This window comes from Mytilus trossulus, chromosome 13, assembly GCF_036588685.1.
Source record: "Mytilus trossulus isolate FHL-02 chromosome 13, PNRI_Mtr1.1.1.hap1, whole genome shotgun sequence".
Classification (NCBI taxonomy): domain Eukaryota; kingdom Metazoa; phylum Mollusca; class Bivalvia; order Mytilida; family Mytilidae; genus Mytilus; species Mytilus trossulus.
In genome coordinates this window covers 50,009,845-50,025,237 of record NC_086385.1, presented here as the reverse complement: position 1 = coordinate 50,025,237, position 15,393 = coordinate 50,009,845, and the positions used below count along the sequence as shown (strand labels likewise).

At 31.6% G+C, this 15,393-nt stretch overlaps 1 protein-coding gene across 1 annotated transcript in view; it reads left to right on the top strand.

Moving 5' to 3' along the window:
- Nucleotides 1-13,339, top strand: part of LOC134694854 (transient receptor potential cation channel subfamily M member-like 2) — a 31,500-nt gene extending 18,161 nt beyond the window's left edge. The window contains exons 17-24 of the mRNA XM_063555933.1: nt 252-539; nt 1,749-1,889; nt 3,160-3,405; nt 4,472-4,682; nt 5,902-6,034; nt 7,633-7,823; nt 9,532-9,661; nt 12,435-13,339. Of these exons, the coding sequence (XP_063412003.1) occupies nt 252-539; nt 1,749-1,889; nt 3,160-3,405; nt 4,472-4,682; nt 5,902-6,034; nt 7,633-7,823; nt 9,532-9,661; nt 12,435-12,651 (1,557 nt within the window). The 3' untranslated portion in view covers nt 12,652-13,339. The remainder of the gene's footprint in view (nt 1-251; nt 540-1,748; nt 1,890-3,159; nt 3,406-4,471; nt 4,683-5,901; nt 6,035-7,632; nt 7,824-9,531; nt 9,662-12,434) is intronic.
- Nucleotides 13,340-15,393: the final 2,054 nt, after the last annotated feature.

The window sequence follows — 15,393 nt, the reverse complement described above, 5'->3', positions numbered from 1 at the left end:
ATGACATAGTGTATCTTGTGTCTTATTCTAACTCTTTGTAAAAGAAATTAAGGGTATGTATATTAATGTTTTGGCCAAGGAAAATTCAAAACGGAAAGTCCCTAATCAAATGACAAAATCAAAAGCTAAAACACATCAAACGAATGGATAACAACTGTCATTTTCCTGACTTAGAACAAGCAGTTTTTTCATTTAGAAAATGGTGGATTGTTTGGTATGACTAAATTTGATTAAAATTACTTTCTTTGTAGGTAATTTTTGGCGCTTTCCTACCCTTTTTGATACAAAGCATGATGATTCAAGACGACAAAGAAAAGAAATCTACTTATGAGACACCACAAACCCGGTATGCCTTAGACACACACAAAGGTTTGCCAAACGGTATTCACAACGGGTCGACAAAGCATGGGCCTGAATTTCTTACTGAGCAACACCAATCTAAACGAGCAGAAAACTGGAATGGTATAGCATTTCATCAAAGAATAAGAAATATATATTACTTTTACAACGCACCTGCAACCAAATTCATTTTTAATGTAGTAAGTACTTTATATACATATATATTAATAGTTGTAGTATCTAGGTGTTTCACTTTAAATAAGACAAATCATCGAAAAAACAATTCAACTGACTAAAATGGGTAGAATTGTATATTAAACATGTTAAATGGGATTTATCCTGTAAGTTGAACTTTGACTATGCTTAAGTAAATAATTATCTCATTTAAACTACAGAACGGAACGTTTATTATACTTTTTGATTAATTTAATGGTATGACACGCACACCATACAACCATGAACATATGCTCTTCAACAACAGACAGACAGTTGCCTTTATGATACTGCAAGCTCTTAAAATAGATACATTGTAAAGCTGGTAAATCATTTTTATCGTTTATTTGTCCATTTGTCTCCATGAATGTGTACTTTGCATTCATCCACTTTCCGCTTGTGTTTAAGTTTAGTTGCAAAACTACTGAGTCAAATTCAAATTCTTTGTGATTGATATAATCAGTTCTTCAGAAATTAAAGTTTGTTTTCTAACTTATAAATCAGCTTTCTGTTCTCATGTTATTTTCACAAACAGGTACTCGATCAGGTGTTTGTGTTTTTTCGAAAATAAGCGAAGAGTTATAATTTTTCGAATAGGGTGTATAATTTTACACTGAATTCAGTATCAGGAACATGTGCACAATAACAACATCATATATACAATTATTTTACAAATATTTTATCAAGTCTTAAGGATGTACTTAAAAAAATAAAAAAGTCAAGAATTTAAAATCAATATTGTGAGTTTGAAGAGCATTAGTTAAATAACAAAATAAATTTAAAAAAATAGTGACAGGTTATGGAGCTCCTTTCTTTTCGAGATATTTATTTTTTAAAAATGGCAGAAAAAAGGCCGACTCTGAATTCTACCTTATACTTGCATTGGTATTATTTGGGTTTCATATCGAAAGAAAAGACAGATAGATTCTGTTAAAATTGAGAGAAATGACCATTTATCAGCTATTGTACAGGTTGAAGTCTTATTTTAAAAGAAAAATGGGTGTTATGGGGCAAAATAGTTTTTTGTATATTGATTGAAAAAAACCGAGGAGTCCGAATATTTGACACAGATTCCTAAACCTCACCTGAGTGCATTCTTAAACAGTCTTTTAAAAATTTGTTAACAATAAATTTGTATATACTGATTTGATAATACTATTTAATTGTATGATAAAACATTATGCGTTTGTTTTCAGTTGGCGTACACAGCTTTCTTAGTGGTTTTCTGTTTGTTTGTGCTGACAGATTTACATTCAATGGTTAAGGGCGGCATATCTACTTATGAATATGTCACGTGGGGATGGGCAGCATCTATGATGACAGAAGAAATCAGACAGGTAAAACAACTTATTTACATGGAAGTTCAATTGTTGTTATCTACTTTGTTTGACTTTTTATAAACCACGTTAAGAACTATTAAACAACTCAATGGTCACTTAAAATAGAGGAAGATCCCTTTTGATGTTAAGATTTTATATTTGTATGTCCCATTTATGGGGTTTATATTTTTTTTATCTGTGCGTCCTTACGTCCGTCTGTCCACCCATTTGTCTGTCCGGAGTCAGGTTAAAGTTTTTAAACAAGGTTATTTTTGAACCCCAATCACCTTGCAGCTAAGTACACATGTTCCATATGATATGATTTGTCTAATCTTTATGCCAAATTAGAGTTTTGACCCCAGTTTAACTGTCGACTGAACATAGAAAATGAAATGCGAGTTGTTCAATTTGTGTAATATGGTCACATTCTTGTTTTGTATGTCAAAGGTCAAAGACAAAGATACGACAAATTAAACGAATCATGTACATAACGCTTAATCAGGAAAATACATTATATATAGACGAATAAAACGCACATAAGACAAAACGTTCTGAAATTAATGATGAGGTCAGTAATGGTAAACGGAAGATTGGTCATGATTGGTTATGATTTTGAAGTCACTTTATCTCAAGTTAATATAATGAAGAAGTTATTACATCAGATTTTGTAAGACACTATTTAAGTCTACAATCATAACAGAAATGCTACATGCTTATAACATGCAGAACAAAAGACCAATTGTCATTTAAACTATAAACAATTCCACTTTTTTATAAATATTTATAACAACAGATTGTGATTTATAAGTAATAATTTGGCCAACCAACAAAACAGAAAAAAAATTTCGTATCTGAAAAAAAATATTATCTATCAAAGTATATTATAAGAATTAAGTCCTAAAGGGAATTAAGTAATGGTGAATGCAACACGTTTTTGATAATCCATCATCGCTTCAAACATAAAATGCAATTTAAAAGAAAAATTAAGCTCGTTTTTAATCCGTCAATTTAAATAATGTGTTTTAAACATACTTATACATGTTATAAGCATTGATTACGCTTTTTTTTTTAGAAAAACAAAAACAAATATTTAAAAAAAAGCAAGAATATTTATGGCTTTCGTTTTTACTCAGCATATTGATCTTAATGATATCTGGGAAAAAAAATATTGAAATAATGTAAACCGCAAATACAAAATACTGCAAAAATAGGCAATATATAGTTTTAAGCATATCACATGTATCAGGAAATGAAAATCGTCATTAACTGCAGGAAACGTATTTTTCAGGCTTTAGTTATGTCAAAGGCGCCTTTCAGATATGTGACTTGGTTCAATTTTTGGACAGTATACGAAGGAATCATGTTTTGTCTGTTTATTACATCTGTTCTCCTTCGATTAACCTTGTCAGATGGTGATTTTCATTATGCACGTGCGACGTATGCAATAACACTTGGATTGTACATTGTGAACTTCATGCAATTTTTTCTTGTTTCGAAGACAATTGGTCCAAAGGTCATCATGTTGGGGAAATTGGTAAGTAGTTGTTTTCTAATTGTTTTATATTACTTTCTTTGTATGTATGCTCATGTGACTCCTTACATTAATAATGTACAGGGTCTATATTTACCTCGACAAATCAGTGTTTGTATCCCCCGTCGCAGTCCGGAGAAAGGGGCATAGACATATCATACCATCTATTTTTAGGCGCACCGATGTCTACATTTTCATTTGGATTTTTATGAATTTAATATCAAAGGTTCTTATACAAACTGCTTCAGTTGAAATGTATTGTCAAGATGTTTTCTGTTGAGAAGTATTTGAAAAATAAAAATCAAAGCTACATAGCATTGATAACAAACTATTGTTAAGTGTTGCTTTATTGCAGATGACATTCAATAGATATAAGAGAATGTGGTATGAGTGCCCACGAGACATATCTTCATCCATGTCACAATTTGTAAAAAGTTAACCGTCAACACGGAGCTTAGGATTGCACCGAGCAGCAAGCAATGGAGGGCTAAAAAAAGACTAGTGTTAAAACATTCAAACAAAAATTATGTCGCTTTGAAATTATGAACGTTTTATTTTTTACACATAAATTCAGGTTTAGTCTGCACAGGAATTTAGATAGGAAGCAGAAGTATATTTTTTAATGGATTAAGTTCTTCTGAAGCGCTATACTCAATCAACTTTTGTCAGGACACTAAAAGATAAATAGAATATAAGCAATGTATCTTCAAGTTCTTGTTCTAATTATTCGTGATGTGTGCCATATTAATTTTTGATTTAAATTAAAAAAAAATCAGGGCTTTGGAATTTAATTTTAAATGTTTTCATATCTTATCCCTCTGTGCCTTTTATATCTTAGCATACTGCATTTCTCAAGGCTGAAGGTTTTATCGTAACCTAAGATAGTAGATCAACTCATTATGCATCTAAGGCTTACTATCTTGTATAAATAATACACTATAGTAGACCGCTTTTTAATTCGCCAAACAAAAATAGAAACGTAATCTGTTGAATAAAAAACCATTATTATTATCGTCGAATACAATTTTATATATATGTTATTTATTAAGGCAAATTTTGTCTTTTTCAGATCTATGACATCATTTTCTTTGTGTTGCTATTTGCCGTGTTTGTATTTAGCTTTGGTGTCATTTACCATGCAAACATGTACCCGAACAATGTCTGCCCTAGCCCTAACAATAGTACAAACACGACAAGAAGTGCATATGGACTTTTAAAAAATATCATATATATGCCATACTGGCAGTTATACGGGGAATTGGATTTAGAAACCTTTGAAGGTAATACTTTGATGTTTTTTTTAAATTCACTACTTGCATGTTGCTAAATACATTTTTGTTAAACAATATATAACAAAGAATCATTCAATATACAACAGAAACATGTTTTCCTTGAAATTTTACTAATTAAAACAATCAATAAGTTAAGTTAATTGTCGATATGTGTATTTAATTGATAGCAAAAAATTCTTTTAAAATCAAGGGTATACAATTGTACTGAATTTGATTGGACAATCTGTTTTTTTGTGTTTTTTTTTCAAAACAAATAAGGCTAATGAATCACTTCTTGTTTAATATTTTGGAAGTATTTATGAAAAGAAATTATCTCGGTGAATTAAAGTCTATTCTATCGTTTAATGTTTTCCCAATAAAGATAAAGTTAAGATTCCCCTGAATAATCTTTGTAACGTAACTATGATTTCTTAAAATTTTAATGTGTTTTGATTAAAAAAACTCATTTTTTTTATTTGAATTTGTAAGTACATTGGCGCAGAATTTACAGGAAAAAAACCAGTCGAACATTTAGACACCCAGCTACCTAGAATGATAATAAGACAGAGTTGAGAGTTTTAGTAACTTATTTCTGTGTCATTGTCATTTGATTAGTATTTGCTTATGCTTATTAATGGATTCAGAATAAAAAGTAGTAAAAAGTAGTCGTAGTCAAATATTTGTGATAAATCGTACGATGAAATATTTCCGATATTAACGAAAAAAAAACCATCTAGAAGAATTCATAAATCTACATTTTAGACATATTGATGATTTACGTTACTCAATAACTAAGTTGGTTTTCTTTTTTTTCTCTCCCTATGAACGTGTGTCAAATTTATCAGAGTTACAATACTGGTTTCTTCATTTCTATTACCTTCGCCACGAATTCAATAATGATGGACAATTAAAAACTAGTATATATGACCAACACCGTGATATCCGTTTTCCTATCGTCGTCTACATTTTTCTAAATATACTATACCATCTTTTGCAGTCTATGTCTTTTACCTCTTTTATTTTAGATAGCGAATTGTACAAAAGGCTTAAGATCAATGTTTTCCTTCACATTTGTAAAATCAATCGAATAACAAATTCCCAACTTGAACAGCAAGTATTTAAAATAGTTCTTACAGGTACTTATAAGTAATTATTTTTCAATTACTAATGTGTTTAGTAAATGTAAAATATCATGAAATTGCAATTTATTTTATTTTCTTATCAAAAGGAGAGAAAACAGATGAAATAGATGGACATGTTGTAAGTGGCCCGGAAGTCAGTGAGATTAACCTAGTGTTGTTAGCTATCTATTTGGTATTGATGCAAACCATTCTCATCAATTTTCTTATAGCAATGTTTTCGTAAGTAGTTGATTATAAATAAAACCGATACATACTAGTATAAAGAAGACACATTGTTAAATATAATGCTTACACAATTCAAAAGCACATTGATGTATATATAACAATCAGATGTTGCATGATTGCAAATGTGACAAGATAGAGGTAGAAGATACAAATTCATAGGTTGAAGACAAACTGAAAATGCGTTGTATATGCTCATATATGCAGCTTGTTTGTGTTTATAGATATAAAAAGATGTGGTGTGAGTTTCAAAATGACAACGTACCTTCCAAGTCCAAATTTAAAAGCATTTGTCTATTTAACTTAACAGTGGTGACTTTTTTTAGACGACATGGGATATTGTAAATTCTACAAGCGCTATAACTCCTTATTTCCAATTTTAAATAAGATTGGCTTTATTTTGTATCAGACAGAACGATAATTCGACCATACACGTTATTGTTACGTGAGTATGTTATCGACTTTGACATACATGTAGTGACCATATGATTTCGTTTTATTACAACAAACTGGTAAAGTTCTTGTCGCAGTTTTTACTCTACTTTTGATGGTGACGTTTGGGAGTATTTATGATTTGTTTTATCAACGAATCAGTGGGTTCATTATGCAATATACGTGGTTCAAATTTACAATATATGAAGATGATGATTTATCACCCAGTAGTTGAAAAACTAAACATTAACAAAATTCGGAATGCACGATCAGGTCTTATTCATTGTTTTTTATTCCTCAAACGCAATACCGGTATAAATGGTTGATAAATATAGCATAGAAATTAGATACTAGCGCTGTGCACCAAACCTCATCTGATAGATTTGTCAGTATATGTTTTGTACAGAAACGCGAGAAAAGTAAAGCGTACATACCTACAAGTTCAAAGTAACTTAAAATGTATTTTAATTTTGTTTATATTAAATGCCTGCTTTATAAATAAAATTTCAGAGAAAAACAAATATATATATAAACATTGTATATCTTTTCCCTTGTAACGCAGATCATTTTAGTTTTTGTATAAAAAAAATTGAAACACACTTTTGATGTAAATTATAAATATTTTTTCAAATTTTTATGATCACGCAGCTTTCCAACTATCATGTTTAACTGATCAATAGCGCTAATTGATAGTTAGATTTGTATTGTACGTAATACCAACGTAAATAAACTATTACATAAGTATCACATTTTCTATAGTATGCTAGGGTTCGTCAATTTCTTTCAATCATAATATGGAATTTTTTTCGAAGGTCAGACAAAAAAGGTCAAAAAGCGTTTTTTTTTTAAATGGCGATACATTCAGTGTTAAGTAAATTTAAAGTGAATTCCAGAAATGGATAGAAAAATTCATTGAAAACAAGATTCATTGACTCGGAAAGTATGATTTTATTCTTTTCTCTTTTTTGTCTATATTCATTAAGTTAAATACTAATATCGTTAGAAACCATATTTTATATTCCGTGTCGAAGGTCATCTGTTATCTTTATATATATTTTCATCATGGCATAATCTACTCTCAATTCAATAGTGTCAGCATTTTAACAATTTCACAAATAATGACATTCTTTTCTAAACCAATCTTGTGTTGATTATTTTGACAGGCACACATTTAATAAGTTTCAGGAGAACAATGAACTTGTTTGGAAATTTCACAGATTTTCGCTTGTCCAAGAGTATTATGATAGATGTTTGTTGGTGCCACCACTAATAATCATAAACCACATAAAGAGGGCCTTCTTTTATATCTTGTACAAATGTTGTGACAGTAAAACAAATCAAGTAAATGTTTTCAGTAAGTAGGTATCTTATACTAGTAAACGCAAACAATTTTTATATAAACGTTAACATTGTAGTGTTTCATTTCATCTTTTAATTACTTTTAGGAGGTAATAAAATTGAGAATGTAATGGGGAATGTGTCAAAGAGACAACAACCCGACCATAGAGCAGACAACAGCCGAAGGTCACCAATGGGTCTTCAATGCAGCGAGAAACACCCGCACCCGGAGTTGTCCCTTAGCTGTCCTCTAAACAAATATATATACTAGTTCAGTGATAATGGACGTCATACTTAACTCCAAATTATACACAAGAAACTAGAATTAAAAATCATACAAGACTAACAAAGGTCAGAGGCTCCTGACTTGGGACAGGCACAAAAATACGGCGGGGTTAAACATGTTTTTTTTAGATCTCAACCCCTCTACCCAATGTAGAAAAGTAAACGCATAACAATACGCACATTAAAATTCGGTTCAAGAGAAGTCCGAGTCCGATGTCAGAAGAGGTAACAAAAGAAAATAAACAAAATAATGTTAATTTGAGAATGGGTATGGGGATTGTGTCAAGAAGACAACAACCCAGCTAAAGTGCAGACAACAGCCGAAGGTGGTCCTCAGCTAGTCCCTTAACAAAATTGTACACTTTTTCAATGAAAATGGACGTCACACTAAGTTCTAAAACATATAAATGAAATAAATGTGCATTCATTAATTTTCATGTGTGAGCTAATGTTATTATATGCATTGGAATTGCTTAATCTCCTCAGGCTGTAAAAGTTTCATTATTTTTCCATCATTGTAATTTGATTTTACTAATTTAACATCAGAAATGTAAAACAACGGTGAACATTGACAAAAGAGTAACAGTTTGTAGAAATTAGATTTTTTTCCTTGGACATCGATGAAGTTTTGTATGTCTTCTCATATAAAAAATGCCATTAAAGCGTATTAAAACTTTAAACTGACCAACATGGAATGCCAAATGTTCGTGTTTATATATGTGAAGCCCAAATTTAAATGTTCAACGCAATACACTACTCATTTATATGTGCTTGTATGCAGACATGTTTAACCTTGCCACATTCTGTCATTATGTGCCTGTATCAAGTCAGGAGCCTGTAATACAGTAGTTTTTTTTTTTTGCTGTGTTAAATTTTGTTTTTCGTTCATTTTGTTTGAACGAAGATTAGGTCGTTAGTTAACTCGTTTGATTTTTTTTACATTTTCATTTCGGGGCCAATTAAAGCTGACTATGTGGTATTGACTTTGCTCGTTTTTAAAGACTAAACGGTGATCTATAGAGGTTAATTTCTAAATTATTTGGTCTCTAGAGGAGAGTTGCATCATACCACATCTTCTTTTTTTTGTTTTTGATATTTGCTATAACCACAAAAATAATAGGGCAAAAAGACAATTTTTCTTCAATACACGAAAGTAACTGAAACTACAGTATAATGTTCGTCTAACATAGTAATACATACGGTAGATCTGAACATTTGGGGTATCAAATAATGTCTGCTGTTGGATTTGAACGCATTTTTCTGCCATCATATATACAGCTCCTTTTACAGTTTGTCCAATACAATGACTGCGCATTTTCTTGTTTTTATGAGCATAACTCAATTATTATTATTATTCAAATACAAACACATTTGAAAGATGAACATGATTATGTGTTAAAAAGTATGTAAGACTGTTCTAAATCAATTGTTTTTTTTAGGAATAGAGATTAAAGGCAAAGAAAAGAAAAGACTGGATTTATTGGAAAAAGATGCAGTTAAAAGCTACTTGAATTCGTCAATTAGATTACGTAGATCTCGCGCTAAGACTATATCGAGTGATGATGGAAGGTATGGGATGTATTTATGGTATCACTTGTTTATATGTTCTAACTGGTTATATCATTTTGCGCAGATGCTACTATATCCTAATACGGATTGGTGACGTTTACAATACAGGCCATACTAGCATTGATCCGGAGATATCACCGATGTCATCATAAATGAACCGACATTGATAAGTTTGACATATCTTTTTTACGGGTAAAACAAAGAAAAACACTTAGCACAATTGTAAGCGACAACACTCAAACATGCAAACTCTGGAATATTGTATCAACTTGGATATATATGTTAGGTTTTAAGTTGTGCTCTTCGCGTTGTCATAAGACTAGGGTTGACTCTCAAGAAAATACTACTGTATAGTTCAATGTTCTAGTCAAACATAAGCATAATCATAGTTACGTGACGTCATATATTTAGTGGCACTAAGATTAACGTTTTACGTCCCCGCATTCTTCGACAATATATACTCTATATGCAGGCGCTGCTGGAATGTTGCTAAGGTACATGTATTTCTAAGGTTGTCATGCACTTACCTTAATTTAGTTTTACTTTAGTACAACACTCTTTATATACATATGGGGATTGGTTGACTGCTTTTGGTTGCTTAACGTCAAGTGGTCAATATTTCATGCATGCTCAGGACGATATTTGTATATGCATGCTCGGGATCCTTTACTATAGATAATTTAGCTGATCTGTAAATATAACATCTCCATGCTTTATATATCATGTGCTGTAGTACGACTCTAGATTAAAACTGACGGGGAACGGTTCCACCCGGCCACGGAAAGCTTCATTTTATGGTCGTATGGACTAGCGGGACGGCTACAGTGCAGGCGATTTGGTGTCACGATATCTCAGTAGCATGGGTTCGAATCCCGGCGAGGGAAGAACAAAAATTGTGTGGAAGCACAATATCCAAACCAACATTGTTGGGTTGATGTTTAGACGAGTTGAATATACATAATGTACACAACCATGTATCACCATCACTGCTGGTGATACGATGGATAAATCTATTGTAGAGTTGTCACTAACTCAGACGTACTTCTAAATATAATTACTTTATGTGACTGTATCTTACATTAATTTGTAGGATCCTTTACTATAGATAATTTTACTGATCTGTAAAAATAACATTTCCATACCTTATACATGTTATATATCATGTACTGTTGTACGACTCTAGATTAAAACTGACGTGGAAAGGTAACACCCGGCCGAAAGCTACATTTTGTTATGAAGCCTAGGTGGTCGTGTCGTCTAGCGGGACGGCTACAGTCCAGACGATTTGTTGTCACGATATCTCATAAACATGGGTTCGAATCCCGGCAAGGGAAGAACAAAAAAATTGCGAAAGCACATTTACAGATCTCACATTGTTGGGTTGATGTTTAGACCAGTAGCAATTTTTGTTTGGCATATCTTTTTAATCTTTGCACCGTGTTTGGAAATTTTAAAATTGTACCAGCGTCTGTGGTGTTCGCTTAAATTGCATAAACTTTCAAAATTTTGATAGTGTAACAATTTGAATATATTGACACGATTCATTTGACATCGTGCTAAAATCGAAGAAGGATACCTGTTATCCGAAATAACTAATATTTGTTCATTTTATAGTTATTTAATGATGATGTTGTACCCTGTTTGACTTGTTATATATATATTTTCGTTTAATAACACCTCATATCAGTACCGTTGTGCAAATCTTTAGACTGATATAATTTTTTCCTTATCTGCATAGTATCGCCTATTCTAGACGATCCGGTACATAGTAAATTTGCTGGTTGGTCCTTTTTATAGACTTTTATATATATATATATATATAAGTACGTCTGAGTCAGTGACAACCCTACAACAGATGTATCCATCGGATCGCCATCAATGATGGTGATACATGGCTGTGTACATAATGTATATACAACTCGTCTAAACATCAACCCAACAATGTTAGATCTGTAAATTTGCTTTCGCAAATTTTTGGTTCTTCCCTCGCCGGGATTCGAACCCATGCTACTGTGATATCGTGACACCAAATCGCCTGCACTGCAGCCGTCCCGCTAGACCACACGACCACCTGGGCTCTCATATATATATTGGGAAAACACGAATTGTAGTAAAACAGGTTTAATCAACAACCCCGCAGAAATTACAGACATACCACCAACAACAACATATTGAGGGTTGGGGAGCCCACATATGTCAAGATAGTTTGACTTTGTAAAGAATTAAAATTTAAGTAGTTTCATCAAGCTCAGAAGATCTGAAGCTCCCCCTATACATGTAGTGGTTAAATATTACTCACCTATGTACACAAATTCACAAGAACATCGGGACTTGCATTACAATACGGATGTTGTTTTTATTGAAATTTGCAATATCAAACTTATAACCATTAATAATCAAGAAATGCATCTTCCTTATTCATAACCTGTGGTTGCTCTTTTGGGTTTAGCTATACATTAAATCATGTTTTTGTTAATGGATTAAGTTTATGATAATACTTAAACTTATATAATTTTGTATAATCGGTTCTTAATAAGTTCGAAAACCAAACTGGTTTTACATTTCTTTTTAAAAAAGCAAAACCTTTTTACTAACTTAAGCTTATCAAACCTATGTAGTGGGCCAATATCAAAATTTTGCATTTATTTCTTTACTGGTTAACCAAAAATCGGGGTAATCGAGGCATAAACCATTTAAAACCTAATCCGGAAACTTAAAAAAAAAGTGGCTGCAATAAATATTCCCATAGTTTATCATTGTTCTTATTTTACAGCTTGGAAGACCGTTATAAACACGATACAGAGCTTAGCTTACAAGAACAAGTTGAGGTAGTAACAGCTGATGTTGGACAGATCCAAAATCACCTCAAAGAGATCACACAGAATATAAAAGACATAAAAGCATATAAACAGAAAATATTGCTAGTTGAACTTCCGCGGGGTGTACAAAGCGGAACACATGTTCCAGATGAAGTTTCCATGTTTGAATAGAACACATGAACAATTAAACATTCAATTCTTACTTGAAAACAATTAATGTAAAGTGAAGTCAGTGTATATGCACTTGTTTGTGTTCATTCGTCTTTTGATTGAGTTAAGCCACTTCCATTGCTATTTTACAGTGTGTCTTTCTATATTGTGTTGTTACACTATTATTCGAGGTAAGGGTGAAGGTTAGTTCAATAACCTGTTAAAACGATTAAACCTGTTGCATTTGCTTGTACCTGTTCTAAGACATGAACCGTTTGTTCAGTGGTTGTCGTTTGTTGATATAGTTCATAAATGTTACTCGTTTTTATGTAAAATAAACATTTTTTTTGGAAGGCGGCGTTTTTGCTTGCTGTTCGGTGTCATCTAAGGCTCTGTATTAACCTAGAATGGTTAAGCATTATAAATTGTGACTAGGATGAAGAGTTCTCTCAATGACACTTATATCACATCTTCTTATATGTATTCACATAAGCATGATCAGGCGTAAAATCCGTTATTTGAATTGTGTCTCTTACCCACTTACAGTACACATAATTGTAAAAAGAAACATTACTTCAAATACATGAAATATGTGACATAAAGGTATATTTATATGTCTGGATTGCGTCATAGTTTTATTAAACTCTTTTGATTAATTTTATATGCACATTTGTAGATTGATGCTCATATCTTCACCAACAACTTTTTATTAGTGTACTCGGTAATTTTTATTTTTTTGTTTTGATGATGATTTGTACTATTGACTGATATTAGACTATAAAGATATTTACAACATGATTTGACAACTTTTATGATTTTGATTTGTTGCGTACGACTTTGACAAATTAAATGACAATAGTGATTTAATTAAACAATTTAATTGAAACGTTTAGTAAATAAATAAGGTTTTGTATATCCGTGAGCATGTTACGATAAACATAGAGCAAGCTCCTAGTTGTACTTATAAGGGAAATAGTATTTTTTTTCTTGCATGAGATTAGCGTTTGTGTTCCCTCTAGGGTGACCGAAGTGAAATTTGGAATGTTCGATGCACGTGTACAATTTTTTTAAATACAGTGTGTATATCTCTTATCTCAGGAATAGTTTGATCTGAGCGTCACTGACGAGTCTTATGTAGACGAAACGCTCGTATGGCGTATAAAATTATAATCTACAATAAACATTTGAAACACAAGTGTTTTGTGTAGTATCACTTATCCGTTCAAAGATTTGTTACCTGGTGGTTCCCAACACTACAGGGAGATAACTCTGTTAAATCAGCTTAACGTTTTAATTACGTTGTGTTGTAAACGGAATATTAAGCTTCGCAGTGATCAAAGTTGGTATTTGTCAAACTACTATATAACCAGTGTAATTTTTCTTAAAAAACGGTTGGTTCAAAATTTTAGAATTTTTTATATTTTTGTTAAAAGGTCAAAGTAAATACTTTGTCAAAGTTTTATAAAATATTAAACGAGCCAAAGTTATTTTAGTGAAGGTGTTGGGTACCACATAAAGTTAACGTACATTTAAACTGTGGACGGTCTGGATTTCGACACGACTAGACAAGAGATCACAGATAACAAGATAGATGGAACAATATGAATATTGTCAGTAGAAATCCATTCTACAAAATATTGTCTGGGATTGATTATTTTTTATTGGAACTTCCATTTAATGCAAATACTCACATATTGGTTCTTTTTGTCTTTGTTTTCTTTTTAATTTAAATCTATCATTGGAGTTGGCATCTTGCACTTATTTAAACCATGCCATATTTGGTATGCGTCAGTTTCAAGGGTAGACGTTACAGTTTCGATTCCTTGGTGTTTATTTTACGTTAATTAGCACACAAGCTATTTTTCACGTAAACAATACAAATATGTATAAAAAATGTATATATTCATATGATAAGTTTGATCGAAATTTTAGAGATTTACTTAACATATAAACACCCGCTTGGTGGATTTTTGTAAAAAAAAAATTGGAAAATCTTCTTAACGTATGCTCGTATTACAAATGTATTATGTATAAAATTATTTTTATCCAAGTTTAAGGAGTTAAGAGTATTATATGTAAAGTCAGGAGTCGGTTCGTTTTTCGATATTCGATATTCAAAATTATTTGAAAATCATACGAAAAAATAATTGATAACATTAAAGTATGATTTTTATAGTTAAGAGGACTGATAAGATAGGTAGGAAACCGTTTAATTATCTCTTCAAACTGTCGTCAATTCCGGTTGTCCTCGAATATAAACCCTTTTCTAAGTTGCATAATTTAATGTATTTGTTTTTATGTAATATAGATTATTATCAATACAACGACTTGAAAGATGTACTTTTATATATGGTATTTCCTAAAACAAAAAGAAAAACCGATAACTCTAGAAACATTTAGAAATATATTTATGAAACGCCCAAAAAAGAAATATGTAGTGAAAACCTACCTCACACCGCTTAATTTATAGTAATCGATACCCTCTGGTCTTTCAACGTTCATACAATTGGGGGAAATCATAGACACTGTCAGAAGGTTGTGTTAGAAGCATTTCCTAGAATAATTTCATATTCGATATCTACGGTGGGCTTAGATTGTCAATTTTCAACAACAAATTGTCAAAAGTGTAGGACAAAGGACAAAGTGCAATCGTGAGAACCCCATGATCTCTCAATCTTTCTAATATTATGCAGAAATTTATTTAATAGGTAGATACAAATGTGACTAAAGGGAATTTGGGTAGACTTCCTGTCTTCTGTATTT